Source organism: Mytilus edulis, chromosome 9, assembly GCF_963676685.1.
Source record: "Mytilus edulis chromosome 9, xbMytEdul2.2, whole genome shotgun sequence".
Lineage (NCBI taxonomy): Eukaryota > Metazoa > Mollusca > Bivalvia > Mytilida > Mytilidae > Mytilus > Mytilus edulis.
Window position 1 is genome coordinate 4,620,419 of NC_092352.1, and position 25,956 is coordinate 4,646,374.

Here is a 25,956-nt window from a genome sequence, read left to right on the forward strand (position 1 = left end):
ATGATTTCGTGTAAATACCAATTTTTGTAAATTGGTATATACAAATATCTCTTGTTTGCTAAAAGCTGTCCAATACTATGTTTATTACTATGTGTCCATACCTGTTCGATGTTTTCGGTAATTGTAACGTGTTCTTTTTGTTTATTACTATGTGTTCATACCTGTCCGATATTATGTTTAATACTATGTAACCATACCTGTCCGATATTATGTTTATTGCTATGTGTTCATACCTGTCTGTTATTATGTTTATTACTATGTGTCCATACCTGTCCGATACGTTTATTACTATGTATCCATACCTGTCCGATATTATGTTTATTACTATGTATCCATACCTGTCCGATATTATGTTTATTGCTATGTGTTCATACCTGTCTGGTATTATGTTTATTACTATGTGTCCATACCTGTCCGATACGTTTATTACTATGTATCCATACCTGTCCGATATTATGTTTATTACTATGTGTTCATACCTGTCTGTTATTATGTTTATTACTATGTGTCCATACCTGTCCGATATTATGTTTATTACTATGTATCCATACCTGTCCGATATTATGTTTATTACTATGTGTCCATACCTGACTGATAGTTTTGATACATTCTGCACAATCGATAGCATACCTGTCCGATATTTTTGGTACATTCTGTATAATCGATACATACCTGTCCAATATGTTTGGTACATTCTGTATAATCGATAAAAATATCATAGATTTGTATCTTTATTGTAACATCATAACCATCTGTCTCAATACCAGGCTTTATTTTGATGTAATTCTCTTCCTCTGCTGTAATCAAATATTAAAGTTGCATTAGCTAAGAGTATGGCAATAAATATATAATATATAAATTAACAACAATGAGCAAAACCAATACCACATAGTCAGCTATAAAGGCCCCGAAATAGTAAATGTAAAACAATTCAAAGGAGAAAACTAACGGCATAATTTATGTAAAAAACAATGAATGAAATGTGGCGGGGTTAAACATGTTAGCTAGTGACTAATCCCTACCCCAAACTGGGATAGTGGTGTAATAGTTCACCATATAAAAAAACTATTAAAAGTCAGTTGAAAAGGGCTTAACTCGTCAGATTGATACACAACACAGAACGGACATGGCATGGTATTTATACATCCCTACAGCACAAACACACTAATTACTTTCATGTTCTTCTTCGCTTTAATCATACGAATATAAAAAGTGTCTTAATAATACATAAATAAAACAAAAAGCAATTTGGGATGAGAAATTGTACTGATCAGTAAATTTTTCTCCACAAGAGAAAAGGCGCGAAATCTGGATATATATGTGTGAAAACCGAATTACTGATTTCATATGCGAATATTTATACGCCAAATTAAGAAATGAATACCTGAGAGTATCCGCAGTCATTGACAGCTAATTATAACTAATAAAAAAAATGTATCTAAGACTACAGTATTTATCAGTATACATCCAACACTCATACTATTTGGTCTAAAGATGGCATTAACAGTCAGAGAAAAACATGACCTTGTGCCATGCCAAAATACAGGTATCGACAGATTATAGGACCATGAATGTACATATAGATGATATATATATATATGTATATAACAATGATATTTGTTTGGTTTTAATTTATTGATCACATAATCAAAATTTATTCCAATACAATAATGTTTAAAGATCTAATTACACTGTTGAATTGGTAACCTTTAAGAATAAGTTTATTTAAAGGATCGATTAGTTTACCCGGGTCGCATTTTAATTTCCGGGCTCGGTTAACCACGTCCCCGTATTATGTTGATATGTGATGAATCAGAAAGCTGTAATTTGTCGTTGCTGATAAATATGTAAAGGAAATTCAATGGAAAGACGGACGGACAGATTGACGGACTGATTGACATGGGTAACACAGATTATATTAAACTCTTCCAAGAAGGGAATATTATCTCGACCAGTTTGGTTCACTTTGGCCAAAATAAGCTAATCAATATCGTAGATATGGTTTTGTAGGCAACAATTCGACCTTATTTGGGTCTGAAAAGTTTACGCTTAATTGATATTTGTTTTGCATGGGCTCAGTAGTGATATTTCGATAATTCAGCTGTTAAGGGAATCATCAGTTGAACTATTTTGCTGACTATTGGTGCACGAACAAAAATCATTTTTATTTAGATAAATGATTATTTACATATTACTAGAACACACCCGCGAAATCGCGGGCATTCAGGGCGTAGTTTATAATAGTATGTAAAGTGTTGTTGGAAGAATTATGTAAAATATTGAATGACTGGAGAATTTCAGCAAAAGTATCATAAGTCAAAGGTTATGGGGGACAGGAAAATGTTTTTTTTTTTTTTTTTATCCCTCCTCCTTTATTTCCAAAATTCCCAATTTTGGTTTTCTATCAATTTCAATATGAACATAATACATTTAGTGGGGAATTTCAGCAAAAGTATCATAAGTCATAGGTTATTGGGGAATGTTTTTTTGTATCCCTCCTCCTTTATTTCCAAAATACCCAATTTTTGGTTTTCTATCAATTTCAATATGACCATAATACATTGAGTATGTTATGAACATTTAAGTAAGGAGCCTGTAATTCAGTGGTTGTCGTTTGTTTATGTGTTACATATTTGTAATTCGTTCATTTTTTGTACATCAATAAGGCCGCTAGTTTTCTGGTTTGGATTGTGTTACCTTGTCAGTTCAGGGCATTTAAAGCTGATTATGCGGTATGGGCTTTGCTCATTGTTGTCTTGAAGGTCGTACGGTGAACTATAGTTGTTAATTTCTGTATCATTTTGGTCTCTTGTGGAGAGTTGTCTCAACATGGCTATCATACCACATCTTCTTTTTTTGTAATCAATGAATTTTGTAAAAGATTTAATAACTGGAGAATTTCAGAAAAGGTATCAAAAGTTTACATGAATAATTTTAGCGCTTATATAAATCTGTATATTATGAACATTCATTACTATATAAATATAGTGTATTTACTTTCAATTTTAAGTTTACTAATCGATCCATGGTGGTCATTGATATAGTATATAGACCCTCTCTATTAAATAAACTATGTGACCGCCGTGGATAGTAAACTTGAAAATGATAGCAGATAGAATTCTTAAAATACAGTATACAGAAAAACGCAAACCGGAAGTCTAATCAGACTTAAAATTTCGTCCAATGACGGGACAATATCCGGTTGCCTTTTTTCTCGTTTTTCTCCCAAAATAACTCAATCTGAATAATCATATGAATGGATGACAAATGCGACTATGCACTGTACCTATAGGACACAGAGGCGTGTTGATTAATTTATTGTGGAAAGAAGAGAAGCGACACCAAAAATGAGGTCTTCTCGTTTAATAGTACAGTCAAACCTGATTAAACCGGACCCTGAATAAACCGGTTTCCTGTCCATTCCGGCCGAAAATGAAAGTCCCATATTTTTCCATTCAAAGTCTTTGTTAAAATACCCTTTGTAAACCGGACCCTGTGTATTCCGAATTCCGGTCTAATTATGAAGTCCCAATACTTTTAATTACATTAATTATTACCTGTCAAAACCGGTTTGTCTAATTAATTTTAATGATCGATATGCAATCAAATCATATTTGTTTATACAATATGGCTTTTCGTGATAATCAATTAGTCAAGTGTCAAACTGTGAACCTTCAATCGTACAGTAGTGAGCTGTATTATTTATTAAAAACATTATAAACGTGTCAATTAAACGAAAAGACACACCGAATATATCTCGGATTGAACTTACGTTTTAACTTGGATAAACAAATTAAAATCGCGGAGTAAGAAGTTCACATCATGATTTCGAAATCCTGGGTTCCCTATTGTGAACCCCTAAACAAATGACCTTGCTAATGAAAAACACCCGGATGACAACAATCAATGTATATTGTACACTGTACGACAACGTTTCGAAAGTGATGAAATTACGTTTGATAATATTCTGTCTTTTTAATCGGCCATTCCAACATTTCAAATTATTGATCATGAGAGTAAATCGAAACTCTCGTCTTACAATCCAAACAACGCGAGCATTATGATGCAAATGCAAACGATGAAAAACGAAGTGAAAGTATTTTAATTTATCAGATATAATTTACAATCAGAGAAAACTTTTCCATGCAAAATGTCGGACGTCACAAGTCATTAACTTCCGGTCAATACGGAAACCTGAATAAACCGTTTCACTGTCCAAATCGGCCCTTTTTCATAGTCCCGTAGCCGGCCGGTATTTACAGGTTTTACTGTATAGATTTGTTAAATCTAAGAAACTATAACCACCGTTAGGTAAAAATGAAACTGTATTTTTTTTTATCGACAACTTTGAAACTAGCAATCGTGTTTATTTGAAATGACATTTTTCACTGAGCAGAACCTAAACAACTTACTTTTAAGTTGATTTTATTCGAAATTAACTTTAGGGTTATACAACTTACAACCATAATATAGGAGAGTCTCTTTTCCTTCGGAATTCGTCTGCACTATTCGATAATTCAGCTGTTCTTTCCAGTCATAACTGATGTCAGTTGATGTTCGGAATCCTTCGTCATTCCATCCGTTTGTTGTTACTTTCTTTTCCCCTAAAATGGAAAAGATAAAATATTGTCCGCTGGAATGAATTTTTTGACAATAGATTAGGAGTTGTGGTGAGGGGTTGGGGTGAGTCTATTTGATACAAAATTATGTTATAAATTTAAGAATTATATGTCAAATATCAAATTAAAAAAAAACGATCTACTGATCGCTGACTCTAGTAGTAAGCTGGTGGGCTCGGGTCAAATCAAAGTATTGAACATTGATAATTTCTACTTCGCCTCAAGCATGCGACATTTTGAATTACTACCATAGTCATTATACCGTATCAGAGTATAACTAAATGTATTCTGAAGGACTGCAACCTTATGAACTAGGATGTTAATGAAACGGCTCGGGATGTCGCTCTAGTACAAACAGGGATCATATTTAAATAACATTAACATTAACATGCTAACGTCCAGTATGTGCATTCAGCTTGCCACTAAACATAACACATTCATCTTCCATCTATCTTATACAAAATAAGCGGAAATTACAATTATAGATTATAGTTAAATTAGAATTATATAGGAAACAGAGTTCTTATTTTTTCCCAAAATAGAGTTAAATGAATATATATTCCGATAAAACAATATAAATTCGTTTTCCATGTTTGTAGCAATAGCTCTAAAAGATAGCATTATCACATTTTCGTCTAGCATTCTAAATCAACTTTTAGAAAATTACTTCAAACTGAATTATAAGCCATGAATACCTTACTAAAACACATTCATTCATGATACTATGGGTCCGCTTTTCGAACTTATTCGTATAGTATGAGAAACTTTAGAACTAGCATATAGACCATCGTCAGAAATGTCTCAGACTGAACATTAAAACTGTTTTAAGATAGTCCTCATCGAAAAGTTACCAAAGGGTCATATAAGCTCATAATCGGTGATAAGTCCATTTTGGGGATGTCACATTCGGGGGAAAGAGAACGGAAATGATGGTTAGGACAACCGCCATTTTTGAAACAGACATTCCATAACGCTCAACAATCTCGTGATGGTGTCCCTAAAATTTTCTAAAGGATGATCTCAACATCTTGCTTTGTTAGAAAGTATGGTATCATTGATGTTAAAATTGCTGTTAATAGTTTAGAAACATTCGGGAAGTTTAGCCAAATCTGCCAAAAATCAAAAGTATTAAAACGAATTCAGTAAGCAACAAAGCCCATCTCAGACAACTTACCCCAGATTGCATCCTCAATCTCACAAGACCCTCCATACGGTAGTATATTAGTATTAACAATCCAAATACTAATGCTCGTCTCTCCTGTTTCAAGCTGCATGTGAGCCTCTATGAGGTATCCTGCTTTAGCATTTAAAACATTGGCTTTCATAACAAATGCATTGGTTGTCGTTTCTGAGAATACAATAATATAAAGCATTTACATTTGATCAGTTTATGATAGATTTATAAATGATTTGTTAATAAGAAGATATAAATATCGTTATGAATTTCACGTTATTGCTAGTATATATTTAATTAAGCATAGAGTTAGGTTGCAATAAAAGTAAAATAGCAAAAATACCAAGAAAATTCAAAATGGAAAGTTCTTTATCAAATGGCAAAATTAAAAGCTCAAACACATTTACAAATGGAAAACAACTGTCATATTCCTGACTTGGTACTTCAAAGACAAGAATACCAAAAATAACTATGGCATAATACAACAAAGGTGGAATGGACAACTACCGCGTCAAGCCAAAATTATATTACAAAAAAATGGATTAAACAGTAAAAGTTAAAAAAAGAATGAAAGACAAATAAAAAGACTACTTTAAAACGTAGTTAAGATGATAAACAACGTCAGTACCTAGAATCTATACTTCAAGATCATCATGTATTATTAGTGAAGTTGACACGGAATAGTTATCAACAAGGTCTTTGTATCTTCCGGTGAACTTTTTTAGAGAAAGGACGAGACGCGTTCTTTGACATACTACTGGTTCATACAATTTCTGCTCAGATATTGATGACGTTTTATAGTCTGAGTAGCAGGTGAAAGCTCTTGAATACCGAATCAGTTGGGACATGTATATCCCATATGATGTGAAGTTGATAGATTGCTGCTAAGGTGAAGGTGGGGAAAATTTATATCTTCAAAATTAACGTCGTCTCGTTATTCATAGATTATGGAACTTATAAAACCGCGGAATCCATTTCCCATGTGTGTTTAATGACATTTAAGCAAAAAAAAATATTGCGATAAGTTATAGAGGAAACTCTAACTGACTTATTCATTGCACTCGAACTGCAGATATTCCTTAAGTATTGTTTTATCACATTTGTTCTCATCTTCAATATAAACGAAATATATGTAAATTGGTGTTCCTCAATCTTGGCTTCTTTTTTTACGGCTGAGTTTAGCAATGACGAAGATAGAAGCCAAGGGCGACACCAACGTGCGCTTAATTGATTCGTATTATGTCGACAACCATAGGTGCTGATAAACATTATTCTATCAACATTGGTCTAGTACTAGCAATGAATGAGAAATAACATTTGACTACCATTGAGTATAATTTATTATTAGACTACAACTGAGCATGTAGACTAATTGGAACTGCGAGAGAAAAGGTACCATGGGAACAATAAAAACAAAACTTAAGGACAACAGTCAAACCCTTGAAAAAAACGACAAAAAAAAAACGACCAAGTAAACTTTTTACTAAAGATTAATCAGCATGCCCACAGAACAACTCATGCCCACAAATACACTCAACAGGAAAGAATTCTTTCCTGCGCTACTGACAACCGTCATTCCTTGATGTATCAATCAATAACAAGCTATATGCCAAACCATGGGCCATCGAAACGTATTATTAAAATAAGCTCAGACATAAATAAGGCCGTTAGTTTTCTCGTTTGAACTGTTTTACATTGTCTTATCGGGGCCTATTATACCTGACTATGCGGTATGGGCTTTGCTCATTGTTGAAGGCCGTACGGTGACCTATAGTTGTTAATGTCTGTGTCATTTTGGTCTTTTGTGGATAGTTGTCTTATTGGCAATCATACCACATCTTCTTTTTTATATTTATATATCAATTAAAAACACTTATAAATGTATTGGATTTAAATCAAATTAAATGCCTAACTATAGAAATTAGGAGATAACTGTATTGTATTTTAAGCTTGGTCTTCATAAAACGTAGATTTTTCTATCGCAAATTGAATTTAACTAGCGACACGCAGCGGAGCTAGGTAAACAGACATTTGCGACAGTAAAATCAAGTTTTACGATGGCCAAGCTTAAAATACAATATAGTTATCTCCATTATAATGCCACATATAAATTAAATTCCATTTAATGAATATTTTGACTCAAAATTGCCATGAATGAAAAACTGCGAAACTGTTGCATCACCTTTAGCATTTAGACAATGTGACGTCATATGTATAATCCGGATGTCAAACATAAACACTAGATGTATTTATACTTTTCGTACGCTTCCGAATGGTTTCAATATTGACAAAAAGAAGATTTTAAGGCGTAAAATGTGACTTTCTTGTTCAAAATTCAAAAGGGGGCTTTCTTAGTTACGGACTGGTGAAACTTAGAATATAACCCCACAAAATATTTATCAACGTCTAATGAAAATTATTAGAATATAGGATTGTCCAACAGGCTTAATCAAAATGTATTTAAAGTGTTTATCTAGCAGATGTTACTGCCCCATAGTTTTAATCAAAGTAGCATGTGTGGAAAAGTACCTGTCCGACAGATTAATTCAAATTGTCATCAGAAAGTCAATGTCTAACAGTTTTAATAAAAGTGTCATCTAACAGAAAGTGAATGTCTAACAGTTTTAATCAAATTGTCATCTAACAGAAAGTGAATGTCTAACAGTTTTAATCAAATTGTCATCTAACAGAAAAAGAATGATTAACAGTTTTAATCAAATTGTCATCAGAAAGTGAATGTCTAACAGTTTTAATTCAAAGTGTCAACTAACAGAAAGTGAATGTCTAACAGTTTTAATCAAATTGTCATCTAACAGAAAGTGAATGTCTAACCGTTTTAATCAAATTGTCATCTAACAGAAAGTGAATGTCTAACAGTTTTAATCAAATTGTCATCAGAAAGTGAATGTCTAACAGTTTTAATTCAAAGTGTCATCTAACAGAAAGTGAATGTCTAACAGTTTTAATCAAATTGTCATCTAACAGAAAGTTAATGTCTAACAGTTTTAATCAAAGTGTCATCTAACAGAAAGTGAATGTCTAACAGTTTTAATCAAATTGTCATCTAACAGAAAGTGAATGTCTAACAGTTTTAATCAAATTGTCATCTAACAGAAAGTGAATGTCTAACAGTTTTAATCAAATTGTCATCAGAAAGTGAATGTCTAACAGTTTTAATTCAATGTGTCATCTAACAGAAAGTGAATGTCTAACAGTTTTAATCAAATTGTCATCTAACAGAAAGTGAATGTCTAACAGTTTTAATCAAATTGTCATCTAACAGAAAGTGAATGTCTAACAGTTTTAATCAAATTGTCATCTAACAGAAAGTGAATGTCTAACAGTTTTAATCAAATTGTCATCTAACAGAAAGTGAATGTCTAACAGTTTTAATCAAATTGTCATCTAACAGAAAGTGAATGTCTAACAGTTTTAATCAAATTGTCATCTAACAGAAAGAAAGTGAATGTCTAACAGTTTTAATCAAAGTGTCATCTAACAGAAAGTGAATGTCTAACAGTTTTAATCAAAGTGTCATCTAACAAAAAGTGAATGTCTAACAGTTTTAATCAAATTGTCATCTAACAGAAAGTGAATGTCTAACAGTTTTAATCAAAGTGTCATCTAACAAAAATTTATTGCCTAAAAGATTTTATCAAAGTTGAATCCTATAAAAAGTCACTATCGGACAGTTTTTTTGTTATCTGTTATCTAACAGAAAATGACGATGAGACGGGTTTAATCAAAGTGTTATCTAACAAAAAATGACTGCTGACAGATTTTATCAAGTGTCATCCAACTCGAAGTTATTGTTGACAGTTTCAATCAAAATGTCATCAATTAAAAATTGATTATTTAACAGATTTAATTAAAAGTGTTATTTAACATGAAATGACCAGCTGACAGATTTAAACAAAGTATCATTGAACAGTAATTGACTGTCCGACAGTTTTTATGTATGTGGCATTGAATAAGATGTCACTGCCCGAAAGATTTTTTGAAATTGTAATCTAACAGAAAGTAACCGTCCAACTTATTTAATCAAAGTCTCATTTTTTACAAGAATGGACTGCCCGACAAATTTGATTAAAGTGGCACACTGTTCAAAGTCACTGCCTGATATATTTATTGAAATTGTTATCTAAAAGAAAGTGACTGTCCAACGGTGTAATCAACATGTCATCTATCTAGACGTGACTGCTGACACATTTAATCAAAGTTTCGTCTATCACGAATTTACTGTCCGACAGATTTGAAAAAAAGTAATATCTTGCAAGAAGGGAGTGTCCGACAGATTTATTCAAAGTGTCATCTTCATTTACTAAGAAGTGTCTGCTGACAGATTTTATCAAGTGTCATATAACTAGAAGTGTATGCTGACAGATTTAATCAAAGTGTCATCTAAGAAGAAATTAATGTCTAGCAGATTTGATGGAAGTGTTATCTTGCAAGAAGGGACTGACCGATCAATTTTTACAAAGTGTCTTTTAATGGGAAGTGACTGCCAAAAAAATATATTCAAAGTGTCATTTAAACAAATTGTGAATGCCCGTCGGCTTTAATCAAAATGTCAACTTACGAGAAGAGACTACTCTTTAGATTTGTTTTATCAAAGTGTCATTTAACAAGAAGTCACTATCCGACGGATATAATCAAAGTGGTAACCTATATAAAGTTGTTGCCAGACAGATTTATTCAAACTGTTAAGTGACTGTTCGACGGATGTGTTATAAGTGTTATCTAACAGGAAGTGATTGCTGACAGATGTAGCCATGTATCATTTAACAAGAATTGACTGTCTGGCAGATATAATCGAAATGTAAACGTTATCTTACAAAAAGGGACAGCCCGACTTATCCAAAGTGTAATTTAACAAGATGTGGCCTCCGATGTCGTTTATCAAAGTTTCAACTTACGAGTGGTGCCCGCCCAACAGCTTTCATCAAAATGTCATCTAACAATAAGTGACTTTCCGATGCATTTAATCAAGTATCACCTAACAAGAAGTAATGCTCAACAGATTTAATCACAGTGTCATTTTCACCAATAATACACGATGGTCTTGAAGTATAGATTCTAAGTACTGACGTTGTTTATCATCTAAATTGCGTGTTATAGTGGGTTTTTTATTTGTCTTTGCAAATTATTACTTTTACTGTTTACTTTATTTCTGGTAATATCTATTTGACGTGTCTCGGTAATTATACATTGCGTTATTGTGCTATAATATTTTTTGTGTTCTTGTATTTCGTTTTTGCTTATGATTTTTGTCTATATAAAATTGAGAAAGGAAATGGTGAATATGTCAAAGCGACAACCACCCGACCATAGAGCAAACAACAGCCGAAGGCAACCAATGGGTCTTCAATGTAGCGAGAATTCCCGCACCCGTAGGTGTCCTTCAGCTGGCCCCTAAAATATGCATAATAGTACAGTGATAATGGACGTCATACTAAACTCCGAATTATACACAAGAAACTAAAATTTAAAATCATACAAGACTAACAAAGGCCAGAGGCTCCTGACTTGGGACAGGCGCAAAATTGCGGCGGGGTTAAACATGTTTATGAGATCTCAACCCTCCCCCTATACCTCTAGCCAATGTAGAAAAGTAAAAGAATAACAATATGCCTTTTTGTTTTTTGTTGTTGACATATTTGTTTGTTTGTATAGTGATTAAGATTAAAACACAATGTTGACTGCTGTACCCCAATTTTTGACATTTTTACTTGTTATGTCTTTTTGTTTTGTTCACACATTGTTGTCAATATAATGAAATTTGTTGCGATTGTAATACAAGTGAGAGGCTGAGCTAGCTATAAAACCAGGTTTAATCCACCATTTTCTACATCAGGAAATATCTGTGACAGTTATTATGCATATTTTTGATGTGTTTCAGCGTTTGATTTTGCCATTTGATTAGGAACTTTTCGTTTTGTGAATTTTTCTCGGAGTTCGGTATTTTTGTTATTTTATTTCCAGATAGTGACAGATTCAATCACAGTTGCATCTTGTTATAAGTGACTATGTTGCGTATAAATATTTTTTTCTGCTTTAAATATTACCAGATAACATCCAAGATTGCCAATCATCATTTGTTGTTGATTTTCTACTGAATAAATCGAAATCTTTGACTTTCCACCAAAATTTTAATCCTTTTTGCTGTTGAAACGTACAAAAAGAACACGAAGCCTTTAACGACATTATGGAAGTCAAAGCAGTCTTCTTCATGCAATTCAATCTGCATCTACAAAAGAATATATTTGAAGTCGGAGATAGTAACATTAGGTCAGAATTCAAAGTATCAGTTCATGTTTGGTAATATTTAAATCATGTCTGATTTGGTAAGATGTTAAACGATTTAATTAGGTTTTTTATGTTCAAATATTTTGGCCTCGAGCATCACTGAAGGCTCATTATTTGTCAGAATGCGCATCTAGTGCAGTAAAATTGGTACTGATTTGTTATAAACCTGCACCTGAATGTAAAATAAAAATACCAAAATATGCACAATGTTCTCTTCAGAAAGGGATTGCTAAAAACATTTAAACAGAAACGATTTTTAAGGAGGAAATGATATTTTTATAAACAGTTCCGTTTTGGATTATAAAAAAGTCCAGATGGTGACACCGATTTTAATCCGAGCGCCACTAATGAGTCCTTCGTAGACAAAATAGTGTATTTGATAACACATAGATTAATGTCAAGTTAGAACATATGACGAAAATTATCCAAAGGTAAGTTTAACACTGAAGATGTAGCTATATTCTAATTAAAATATTTATCCTAATAAAGACAATCTTTGCACACACGTGCTGTACTGACAATACTAATACAAGAACAAATACAACATCCTTTTTGGTATTATATATCAATACATGAATTATGAATTATGATGTTTGGTGCGTTCGAATCGATAATTTGGATTAACGTTAAAGGAGAAATATTCCAAAGTAAGGAGTAAGTAAAGTACGTAAATGCATGAAGAGCCATATGACCAAAAGGGACCTGAAAGAATAGCCAAAATCATCACTTTGCTTGAAACATTTTTTGTAATGAAAACTACTGGGATAAAAGCACATTCGTCTGTTGTAATATGATTGTTATTTTCTGGCAATAATTGATTCAAAATGGAACTGAAAACTATACTTACTCTATTTCCAGTACTTGAGGATTCCCAGGAACTGATTGCGCATGTTGTATAAAGTAACTAACAGACTCCTCAAATTCTACTCTTAAATACACTAAAAATCCCATTCCCTCTGAGACATCTTGAGAGGTAACAGTCAGACTTCCGGTTCCATCATCGGTTCCGTTGAACAATTTACAAGCACTAGAGTGGAACAGATCATCCTCTAGCCAGTTCAAGTAATATTTTTCTTGATTTTTCATTTTATGCCAATCAATTGAGCTAATCTTAGCAAATCCGTTAAAAATGTTTACCAAATATTCCATCAAACATTGATCAGAGTCGTCAATGACAAGTTTAAGGAATCCTTCGATTCCGATTAGTTCTACTAACTGTGTTGCATTTTTTATGTAAGATTTAACATATTTAAAGCTATCCAACAAATCCTGCAGGTCATATGCAAATTGTTTCGATACATTTGCGTTTTGCAGCCATTCAAGTAGATTATCAAAAAAAGTAGCATTAGCACTTGCAGGCAACCCAGAAAGTTCACGTAATTTATACAAACTATCAAGAGTCAACGAGCTGTCAGATAACCTTTCAAAAAAGTCGTCTGTATCCCGTAGAAAGGCTTCAGATTCTTCATTATATAAATCATTAAGAAATGCTAACATTTCATTTAAAACCAGTGTGTTATTATCTGGAAAAGGTAGGACATACTGTGTGTCTTTCAATTCGGATTTAGGTTTTGACTCCATTTCATACATAAAGTCAATATAAAAAAATCGCGTAAGAGCAATCAGATCATAAAGAGGCGCTGGTGTAGTTTTGTCCGGTGTAGTTGTCTCCAGTGCAGTTGTGTCCATTGCAGTTGTCATTGTTACAAATGATGTCGCTGGAGAAGTGTTGCTTGCTTTTGTTTTCACTTGGGGGTATTTGTCATGTTCAGCCTGGACGTAAAACTTACTTCCAAGCATGCATTGGGAATTAGAATTCTTTAAGCTATTTACAACGGTGTAAAGTGTAGAACCATCGATGAACGCGACTTTGTTTTCTATATACGGAATAAAGTTAGTTTCGTACCACTTCTTTTTATAGTCACGTATATCCTTAAACGCTGATACTGGTTCAATATTAAATTGCAGTAGATTATAGATACTATTTGTGACAAAATTAAGACATATCCAAGTAAAAATAAGCCCAGATGGATCACCAGGGCCTTTAGTTAAACTAAACGACACAGAACGAGCATCAAATTCTACGAGTCCTTGACCAATAGTCCTTCCGGCTCCACCTTTTATAAATGCATGTGGTGGTGGTTGTTCTATTTTCACATACATTGATTCTTCCATCCATTCTGTCATGCTTGCAGGATATCCTACTCTTGCATACAAACGATAATATCCTATTTCATGTTGTCCTGGGTTAAACTTGAACATAGCACTGTAATCATTCCCCCACACCTGAACTTCGTTATTAGGAGTTATGTTAGTTATCTTGTATAATGCAAAATAGGTATGCATTATAGTTGCTGTTGTACAATTGTTTTTCGTCAGCAGGTATATATCCACTTGTGAAGAGGTATAAATTGACATAGCATTTTCTATTTTAAGAAATTTGTCGCTAAACATTTGGTATGTAAGACATGGAGGAACAACTGCAAAATACAATAAGTTTATCATCAAAAGGCATTAAAAGAAAAAACCCAAATTGAATAGAGTATAAAAGTATGGCAAAAAAGTAAACTAAAGTATCGAACGTCAAGGTAAATTCATAAAGTAAAAAAAAAAACTGACACAATTAGTAATAAGTTTTAGCTATCTAAATATTGCGGCCTTGGGCATCATTGACGAGACGTTAATATCTAAATGCGCATGAGAGAGAGAGATAGATAGAGAGAGAGAGAGAGAGAGAGAGAGAGAGAGAGAGAGAGAGAGAGAGAGAGAGAGAGAGAGAGAGAGAGAGAGAGAGAGAGAGAGAGAGAGAGAGAGAGATGAGGAGATTTATATTTGCTGACCTTCACCACGATAGACTCACCTTGTAAAATTTCATTTTTAATAATTTTTTTCGTCCTGGATCCACATGACATATCTGTCACGGGCCGTTAATAACAAAAAACCAGACAAATAACATTCGAAGGCATTCGTCGGGAATTCGGGTAGTGTTAATAATAAACACTTTAATTAGGTATTTTTTTTTATAAAACTATTCATTTCTAACGCTTGTCTTCTTTTTTTAATATGTTTAAGGAACCTACATTATAGTCTAATAATCAGTTGCGATCAATTAATATTAATTGACATAGAAGCCTTATTTTGAGTTCAATATCTCTTAGTACTATTATTCCTTACCTCTGCAATTTCCTTCAGTCTGATCTACTCCTATGCAGTATTCGCCTCCACAAATATTAACTGGATTATCACATTTTCGTGATCGTAGATAAGTACCAGTTCCGTAAATGCCAGAATTAGTCTTAATGCAGTTCCCCAAAGCTCCCCATTCTCCCCATTGTCCTGCTACAGGTCCTAGTGAAATAACATAAACTGCGTTATATATTTTACTTTATTGTTTTATCTATGTTAATGTTGTCTTCTAATGGAGAATGTCGAATTTCCTTTTAATTTTTTTTACATGTTCCGATGTTTTATGTATTTTGCGATGTCTTTGGGTTATAAAAAAGACCCAAATCAATCAACTATTACATGATGCGTAATCATATATTAAGATGCATCATTATGTTTTACTAAATTAATAGTGGCATACCAAACTACTCATAGGTAAAGGGACTATTGGTAATTTTAGAACAACTTCAGTACAACTGTGATTTTAATGATTAATCTTTAACAGTAGTTTTCTCTGTTTTTTTAACTGTTGTTTGCCATTTTGTCTTGTTATTTAGCAATGATATTGTCTATTTTGTCAAATTATGTTTTTTTTTTTGCAATCTTAGATTTACTCCCCTGTTTATGTAAAGAAACTTATTGAAATGTCAAAATATTATTACTCGATTGAACTTGAACGACCAAATTTGGCTATGGTGTTATTTGCTATTTGTTTTTGTTTTGTTTTGTATTTCTTTAATTTACATATGACTGACACTCTTTCATAAAATGAGCAATTCTGCAAGAATCTTTTCACGCTTTTTTTTCAATTCCAGAGCTCTTACCTAACTGCTTTGTATTTACACATCAGTCATTTCTAATACCTACCAGTATTACATCACTATTAACCGTAGTCTCTATCGCTATACTTTCAGAATGGAGGTATATACCAACGACTAAGCAACACGAACACCACCAAAAACTAGGGGTTATCTAAGGTGCTCCAGAAGGGTAAGCAGATCCTAATAGCTTTCAACTTTACAAAATTACGTTGTTCCTCATCTTTGGAAGTAGTTGATACGGATTTGAAAAGTTTATGGTTAGCAATGTCCATGATTATAACAACTAATCTATACAAAATATAATTAGAATCAATAACAGAAGTATTTTGGGCCTCTTAAAATGGTATATGAAGTTTAGATAATGGAATGGAGTATAATTTAGTTCTGATATACTGAATTCCTAAAGGTTTTTGAACAGATGATAACAGACTATAAATTGTCAGGGTGTGAACATGTACAGCAGGTGATGTATAATTTCTGTGACCATGACTTATATTTCGTCGAGCAGAGTGTTAAGATCATTAACATTATACCGATGGTCATTCATTCTAGAATTGAGTCTTTGTCGAGTTTCCCCGACGTAGTTCAGTCCACAAAGAGCACATTCAATACCGTACACAATTATGGATGTAGTACAAATTAAATCCTCATGACTGTGTGGTCAAGTTACAAATTGATGTTAATAATTTAGAAAGTGGTTAGTGGAGCATTTTGAAGACCCAGCAATATAACGTTGTTTGTAAGGAAACTTATGAAGTTAAGGTATTTAATACAATGAAGTAAGATCCTCTTCTTCGTCTTTGGTTGAAATTAAAGGAAACAAAGAACAAACCTTTGATTATCCAGGATTTCTTTCTTGGTAAGTGTCGTTGGAGTATATGTTGAATAATACAATTATATTCAAGGACTGGATTAAGAGTGATCTGATTTACATACATGATGTCTTAGATGATACAATGTCATTATTGGAAATATACATACTCATATTAAAGGTCAAGACAAACTAGATTGACGAATTTCATAAATTAAAAAATCTACCCCAGAAGAATGAATCCAAGTTGTTCGAAAAGAAAATTCGGTTAAAAGTACAGTTTATGTTCAGATAAATAAGATTATATGGAAAAACAAATATACCGCGACTTTATTATTAACAAGTAAAATGTTATATAACTCTTTAATAAGTACAAAAATAAAGCAAGCAATTAGGGTAAACAGATGGCTTAGATACCTAGATATACAAGAAACCCTAAATATGAATTCATTTACCAATTTCTTTTTCAATATCTCACTAAAAAGAAATTAATAATATTTAGATGGAAATTATTACAATATATTGTTCTAACGAAAAACACTTTTATCGCTGTGGAAAATAACGAAGGCTGATATGTATAATCTTGGGGATCATGAAGAAAATTATCCACACCATTTTCTATATTGTTTATATTTGACTAGATTTTACCAAAACACGTAAGATCTCTTCAAAAGAAATAGTATTTATTTGTTTTATTAAATTAAAACATCAAATATTTGGATATACAGTTACAGATAGTAAACATTACTTTTTTCAATTATTTAATAACGATACTTATTTTATTTTATCTACAAATCATATAATGTATCCGAGCAGAGAACACACATTATTGATGTCTATAGTATATTTGAAAATTATTTAATAAGAGAGTAGACACAAATAGATATATACTATATGTTCAATGTAATGGTTAAGTAAAAAGAATATATTCAAAAATAGTCTTATTATGAGACACTTATGGATTTGTATAAGTCTTTAAGTTGAATCGGACGATAATTTCTCTTGATAATCAGAGGAGTGTCACATGGTATATCAAGAGAAGCTTGGACTCTTAGACATATAGAATAAAGGACTTTTTGTTTTTGATACTGACTTTATCACAGTAAAATATCAGGTGAGCCCGAAGGGCGAGCCTGATATTTTCTGTGATAAAGTCAGTATCAAAAACAAAAAGTCCTTTATTCTGTTTATCGGTAATTCAAAAAAAATCAAAATTACTACAATAATAGAGAAAATAACAAACGAACTTCTTTTTCGCGTCGAATCACGGCGAATCACATTTGACGTCACAGGCTGCATTACGTCATTTCAAATTTTGTCACAGTGCAGTAAACATGGCGTTTTCTTGCACAAAGTATTGAAAAGGAATTATTGCATGTGTTTCATTAATACTCTGCTTTGGACATGACTCTAACAATGGCAAATATAATGGTAGCATATCGGTAAGTCAGATTTCTTTATTTTTCACAAAGCATCAACATAGAGGGGGGATAGGAGGGTCCTGATCCCGATCCCCGGGTTTAAAAACGAAATCACGAGGTCCCGAATTTAAATCACAGGAGTTTGTAATCCTATCAATAAAGGGTTAAAAATATACCAAAGTCGACTATCACAGTAGAGCTTCTCTCGAAGAGCTCTCTTCGAGAAAAGCTCCTCTTCGAGAGAAGCTCTACAGTGCATGGAGCGTCCTAGAAAAAAAAATAGCCTTGCCAGACGTCATAATTATTTGGACTAGGAGCATAGTAAGTCAGAACATTAGAATGATACGGGGATACGATATGAATCTGCAGATTTTTCATCGATGACCACCGATCATCATTTTTAAGTTCAACAACGTCAAGTTACATAAATTATATTTTACTGAAACAGTGAAAGGCTGACTGTAATTTGTAAATTATCTGAACAAGCTCGAGCTCATTTCTTGTCTACTTCATAATTATTTCAAACATTTTAATAGATGGTGCCCCGGTTACCCCCTTTTTAAAATTTATCCCAGATCCGCATATATGAATCAGTTCACTTTTTTGTTCTTTGTTCTACGTTTTAAATTGACAATGAAACCACATCTTTTAAAATTGTATATGATGGTCCCACATTAGACAAAAATGTCGAAAATGAGTAAATTTCATTTTTTCTAGCTTCTCTCATGCGATAGCGGTACCTTTTTGGTCACTATTTATGTGTTGCGTTTAAATATGAATTGTAACACTTTATAGTGACTGAACAGGTAAAACAAATACTTCTCAAGAAACAGAAAAGAAAACTACTAGGCTAATTGGAACGGCACCAGGCTAGGTATTAGTATTGTATGAATAAAAACTCGAATTGGAAGTCTGTCGGCTTTTTCATGCATTTTCTGTTCACATTTTCACAACAAAAAAGGCTAAATAACTTTGTGAAAGTTCAAGTGTTTCATTCGCCAAAAATCTCGTGCGTTTCTGCGATAAAAATCACGCGCAATTTTGTGAATGAAAGGGGAAAGTAGATCCTTACGCGTTGCATTCGCGCATGTCATTTGCGTACTAACCCAATAATTTTTATATCACGGCCAGTCCACTGATACTGACATTATCAGCGAGTACACATCAAAGGAAAAATGTACAAATTACCGATAAAGCTTTATAACTAGCAAGCTTTGATGAATAGATATAATTTTGTTGTTAAAAATATCTGACAACTAAATGAAGTAAGCGAGTAAAATGCAGAATAATGGAACGTTCATCTGTAAACAATAGTTATAAAATTATCAAATTTTCATAATCAAAACCATTAAAGTTAACTGAAATCAGATAATTCAAGGTGACGGAATATACATGTTTTATGTGTGATCTGATGACAAGAAAATTTAAGGGGGAATCTTTAAAAATCAGGTGATAAATAAAAATACGATTTTTTTAGGTGAGTTCGTCGAGTTACATACGTATATCATTTTATCTGAAATATCTAATGGGTACGTTAGATCCGATGCTACATGAATCTTGTTGACAGTGTATGTTTTCCCCTTTCGCACATACCATTCATACCCTTCTGAAAGAAAACTTCGTCAACGACCTGTTATGCAAAATGATACTAGTACAATTTATGAGAGGAAATTTGGTAAGTTTACTATTCCCCGTTAATTTTCTCCTACCTTTAGTTGCAAATTTTTCTGTATCTCTTCTAAGCTATCATCAGTCATAACAGCTGATACTCATAATAATAAACCTTTGTCTATTTTTTTTGTGAAACTCTTCTAAATATTCTAAAGTCATGACAAATATTACTTCTTTATTCTTTTATTGTGTATCTCGTTCTAATTCTTTACAGTTATACACATTTTTATTTACCACAACCTTATTGTTTTGTAAATGTTAACTATCTAATTACAATAGTTCGGCACCTCCATAATTTATGACATAACTCTCTTAAATTCACCGTTATTAAAACAAGATTTTTAATAAAGAATAAGGTTTATACATTTTCAGAGTTAACCTTTGTCGGATTTAGAAAATCAAAAAAAAAGTCTCTTTTGATCAGATATATCCTCGCAGCATTTGTGGATAAACGTTTTCAATATCCGACTACAAATCTATTTTCTATAAATACTTACCGCATCCTTTTTCGAGTGTGTTTGTTCCAATATAACTAATACAATCTTTACCGCCATTGCATGGTGTGGGGTTATGACACTTTCGACTTCTAGTTGTTTTTTCTGTACATTTTTGGGAGCAATCATCCCATTCACCCCATAATGTGTAACCGCCATCAATTATTTCTAATTACATTAATGAATCATTATTTGTAAAGAGAACCATTCTATTGTATTCAAGATAATAATATAAGTATAGCTGACGTGCGTATTGCTACAATATGTATACATTAGAAATCTAAGTCAGAGAGGTAGACAACTTTCATTACCAAAAATGTACGAATGATCTTGTTTCAATTCTTATGTAGATCGTAGATTTTGTTAAGTCGTTTGAGGGTCGTTCTGTAGAATAGTGAAAACAAATTTGTTTTCTGGACTATTTGTATAAAACAATTCGCTTATCAAGAAAAGAGATCGGTCTCCTCACACACCTTAATGAAAGACGAAAAATATAGAACATTTTGAAATATGAAAACTTTAAGTTACAAAATAAACTACTACTCCAAACAATCCATATGTTACTTATAAGTCTTTTAAAAGATTCACAATAGGGCAAAAACCATACATGTACTTGTCTTGGCTTTTCAGACATAAACTGTTGACTAATTACCTTAATTTTTGGATATGATATTGATATGTTTTTGCTTATACACATGTAAAAAAAGCAGAAAACATTTTCAATTGTTTGTTATTATGTTTTATATCATTACAAAGTAAAAGCACTTTTAACAATGTATTTATATGTTCCCAGATCCAATACAATTTGAATCAACTATTTATAGTGGTAAACAGTTAATCTCCGAGATTGTTTTCAGCCGAGAAATCAGTGTTTCAACACTAACATAATTTATGTATTTTAAGTATTCGCTTTTATTCTGTGGTTAACATGTCGAAATGCACTATAATTGTATTATTTATTTATGTATTTCTCTGTCCCTAGTGTTATTGCATTTATTTGTACTGTATTCCTGTCTTGTAATGATGTCATTTTGGCGGTATATTTAACATTGCCATAAAACTGCGAGGTTTTGGCTAGCCACAAAACCAGGTTCAACCCACCATTTTTTTCTTAGAATGTCCTGTACCAAGTGAAGAATATTGCAGTTGTTATCAATAGTTCGTCATATATATGTTGCATTGTCGTTTGTTTTTTGTTGCACTACTGTGTTTCTGTTGTTTCGTTGTTTTCCTCTAATAGTTGATGTGTTTCCCTCGGTTTTAGTTTGTAACCCGGATTTGTTTTCTCTCAATCGATCGATTTATGACTTTTGAACAGCGGTATACTACAGTTGCCTTTATTTGAAGAATATTTTGTTAATTTGTACCACTCGTAACAACACGGCAGTTCCAAATTGTGGATCAGAATCTATTTATCTTACAGGAGCACATAGAATCATCGCGAGTTTTGGTATGATTTGTGTTGTTCAGATTTTAGTTTTTTTTTTTAATGCAGTGTTTTGATACACTTTTGGTTGTTCTTTTTTTATGTATTGTTTCCATTGTGTTGACAACCCCTCTCCACCTGATGTGTTTTAATTGTTCCTTTTGTATCGTATACAACTTTTGTCAACGACTTACCGTTTGTGAGATAACAATCTCTTGTCTCTGGATAGTAACTTTGAGTGTAATTTACAGTGTCCTCTATTACATTTAATCTTGTCTGTGTTCCTATGCAGTTTTGATCCGGACTTGAAATAGTTTTATCACATGATCCCCAAGAGGTCCATGTACTTGTTACTATAGCTTCAGAGATAACTATTTGATCTAGAAATAAAAGCCGAATATATAGTTGCTTTCTTGTGAGTGTCCGTTCTATATGCTACTGTTGTAATTTTTACCATAGAAATAGAAAAGCAGAATTACCAACAAATAACAAAAACTCAAGTGTAAAAACGATAGACGACAACACCATGGACAAAAGCAAACAGATGAAAAGACTAAAAGAGTCCACACAATACTACACAGTAACTAACGATAGACGACAACATCATGGCCAAAGTAAACAGATGAATAGACTAAAAGAGTCCACACAATACTACACAGAAACTTACGATAGACGACAACACCATGGACAAATGCAAACAGAAGAAAAGACGAAAAGAGTCCACACAATACTACACAGAAACTTACGATAGACGACAATATCATGGACAACAGCAAACCGATGAAAAGACTAAAAGAGTCCACACAATTCTACACAGAAACTTACGATAGACGACAACACCATGGACAAATGCAAACAGATGAAAAGACTAAAAGAGTTCACACAATACTACACAGAAACTTACGATAGACGACAACACCATGGACAAAATTAAACAGAAGAAAAGACTGGAAGAGTCCACACAATACTACACAGAAACTTACAATAGACGACAACACCATGGACAAAAGTAAACAGATGAAAAGACTAAAAGAGTCCACACAATACTACACAGAAACTTACAATAGACGACAATATCATGGACAAAATTAAACAGAAGAAAAGACTGGAAGAGTCCACACAATACTACACAGAAACTTACAATAGACGACAACATCATGGACAAAAGCAAACCGATGAAAAGACTAAAAGAGTCCACACAATACTACACAGAAACTTACGATAGACGACAACACCATGGACAAAAGTAAACAGATGAAAAGACTAAAAGAGTCCACACAATACTACACAGTAACTAAAAGAGTCCACACAATACTACATAGAAGTTAAAAGAGTCCACACAATATTACACAGAAACTAAATGAGTCCACACAATACTATACAGAAACTAACGATTGAGCAACACAAGCCAAAGTTCTATTATGTAGTTGTTGAAGATATATCAAAGTCAATCACGACCAATACAAAATCATTACATGGATATAAGCAATTATATATCACCATACGGCATTTATCAATTAGAAAAAAAATCATACCGTATACTCGTTAATTTATATTTATATTTTGGAATTTGTATACTTTAGAATTTCAGCCGTGTTTTAAGTATATCAACATAAAATTAGTCTTAAATATTTCCACAATTATATTTTTGTGATATCATAATGTTATGCCGGCTCCCCGTAGTTATTCAGTGTTATTTTTAATATACATGTTCGTTGTTGTTATCATCCATGATCAGAAGTTGGTTATCGAATGTGTTTGATAAGTCAGGAAAGGCTTATTTTTGTACATATAAAACTATTAATTTGTATGATTTAAACCTGTGTATTTTTGTTTTTGAGACAGATAACGTTTATGCTCGTACTGTTGGAAAATGAACGTAGGCCATAAATTTTTATTTACCGCTGTAAATAATAATAATATGGTGATTCTTGTTGGCTCAATTTTACATCTGATAATTTTTTATGTTTGGGTTTCTTTTGTGTATGATTGCTAATTTCTCGGAACAGTTAGAGACTGTAAATAACTCTCGTTCCGATTTTTAATGTTTGTCACCGATTTAGGTGACAGTTACATGTTTGATGTGTAGTTAGAATGCTCGTTTCTTGTTGACTATCGATTGCTATATACAGTAGTTTGTATCTGTTTGTATCCATTACAAACGTTTTCCAAGCTTTTAGTTTCATTTTAAATACATAAATTATATTTATTTGTGAAGAACATGTCATTGTTTACTAGTTTGTCACCGTTAAGGGAATTTCCCTAAGAAGAAAGATGGCTCGTGATTGGGCGTCTCTATATAAGCTCAATTCTCATTAGTCAATTTAGAATATAAATACGTGTGGTTGGCTGCGTCAAGGGAGATAGCTCAAACTTGTGGAAAGAGTCGTATCAAATAGATAGATAAACTAAATACAAATATGTCGGATGTAATGAATTTAAAAGTTAGTATTGTGAAATATATTATAGGATTATAATTATATAAAAGGTGACGGTGACAAATATAAGTTCCGATGATTAATTCCCGGTGACGGTGACGGTGACCATAGCTGTAGGTGACGGTGACTAAATATGCCGGTGACGGTGACTAAACTTGTGGGTGACGGTGACTTAATACTTTTGTCACCAGATTCGGAGATTCAGATGTGTATATTATAAATTAATGAAAATATAACCGTGGCTATTGAGATAGTATTAAATATAAATAATTATAATTGAAAAACATATATGTTATGTTTTTAATATAACAGTTTGAGGAAGATCAAGCCTTTTGATCTTGTTTAGTAAAAGTAATTATAACTATGATTGAAACGTTTGTATAAAGGATTTGTGTTAAAGAAAAGCTATACATATATAGCTTATGAGTAGTATTCTCCCACGTGAATAGTTGTAAGACCAACCATACCCGGGGGCACTGACCAGTGACAGCACCGAGATTCCAGACTTGTTCCAGTATTTTATCTCATTAATAAAATGTTGAACTTCATAAATATTCTAGTTCATTTTAATAATACTCATGACAACAGGACTGCAATAGTACATTAATACACCTCTATTGGTATATAATTCCTTCGTCCTATTTCGGGTTTAGATTGGTGGTTTAAATTAAGATACGTTTCCCGACCTCTAATATATTCCTTTTTGTGTAACCCTGTTATCTCTGGTGACCGACTCTAACGCCAGAGAGGCAGCGTAACAATATTTCCTTAACCACCAATTGGCTCTCGTATTCCAGTAATTGTTTTCCGACAACTTGAATGCGCGCCATAGACAATTGGTTGTCTATATAAACTATTACAAATAGCTCTTCATTCAAATCCATGAATCATTTTTCCATAAAACTTGTTAGTTTATGTTTTATTTATTTTTTTACTCAAAACGAAGTCATGCTGACTTAAAAAACAATTACAATTTTCTATATCATGTCGTTGGTGTCTTTTTTAAGTATCTACGTAAAAGATTTTTAAAATTCTATATACTTGTATGCAATCATTTTCATCAGTTGTGATAAGTGTAATTGTTTTAATTGTTAATTACCTAAAAAAAGAAACAGAACAAAACCACACAGACGTGCATTATTTTTGTTATTCAATTAGCCAATTGTATTTATTTGGTAAAAAGTAAAATAACAAAAATACCGATCTCCGATGAAAATTCAAAACGGAAAGTCCCTAATTAAACGGCAAAATCAAAAGTTTAAACACATCAAAAATATGGATAACAACTAAAAGTACCGAGCCACGTCAAATGAACATTACCAAAAATAGACTAAACAGTAAAAATGATAATTTACAGACAAATAAAAGAATATATAACACGTTAATAGACATTTGCGAAAACTCGCATACACCTACGATTAGGATTACGATTACACTTACAGGTAACATTTAAACTTTGGTCGTCTCAAAGTGTAAATACAAACTTTCGTTCAAAACCAATGCTATCTCATTTATGATGATTTTAAATGTTGAACAATTGAGTTTTCAAGCAAAATATGTAACTATAATTAACATATTTAATATTGGTCGTTGTGTTAAACTATAGTTTA

The 25,956-nt window shown here is 32.5% G+C and overlaps 1 protein-coding gene across 1 annotated transcript in view; it reads right to left on the minus strand.

Annotated features, from left to right (window-relative positions):
• Window positions 1-25,956, minus strand: part of LOC139489398 (uncharacterized) — a 66,866-nt gene that overhangs the window by 35,127 nt on the left and 5,783 nt on the right. Inside the window, exons 2-9 of the mRNA XM_071275714.1 lie at window positions 22,103-22,288; window positions 20,486-20,650; window positions 15,274-15,447; window positions 12,947-14,579; window positions 11,859-12,040; window positions 5,794-5,967; window positions 4,461-4,604; window positions 673-797 (exon numbers count right to left, since the gene is read on the minus strand). Of these exons, the coding sequence (XP_071131815.1) occupies window positions 673-797; window positions 4,461-4,604; window positions 5,794-5,967; window positions 11,859-12,040; window positions 12,947-14,579; window positions 15,274-15,447; window positions 20,486-20,650; window positions 22,103-22,288 (2,783 nt within the window). The remainder of the gene's footprint in view (window positions 1-672; window positions 798-4,460; window positions 4,605-5,793; window positions 5,968-11,858; window positions 12,041-12,946; window positions 14,580-15,273; window positions 15,448-20,485; window positions 20,651-22,102; window positions 22,289-25,956) is intronic.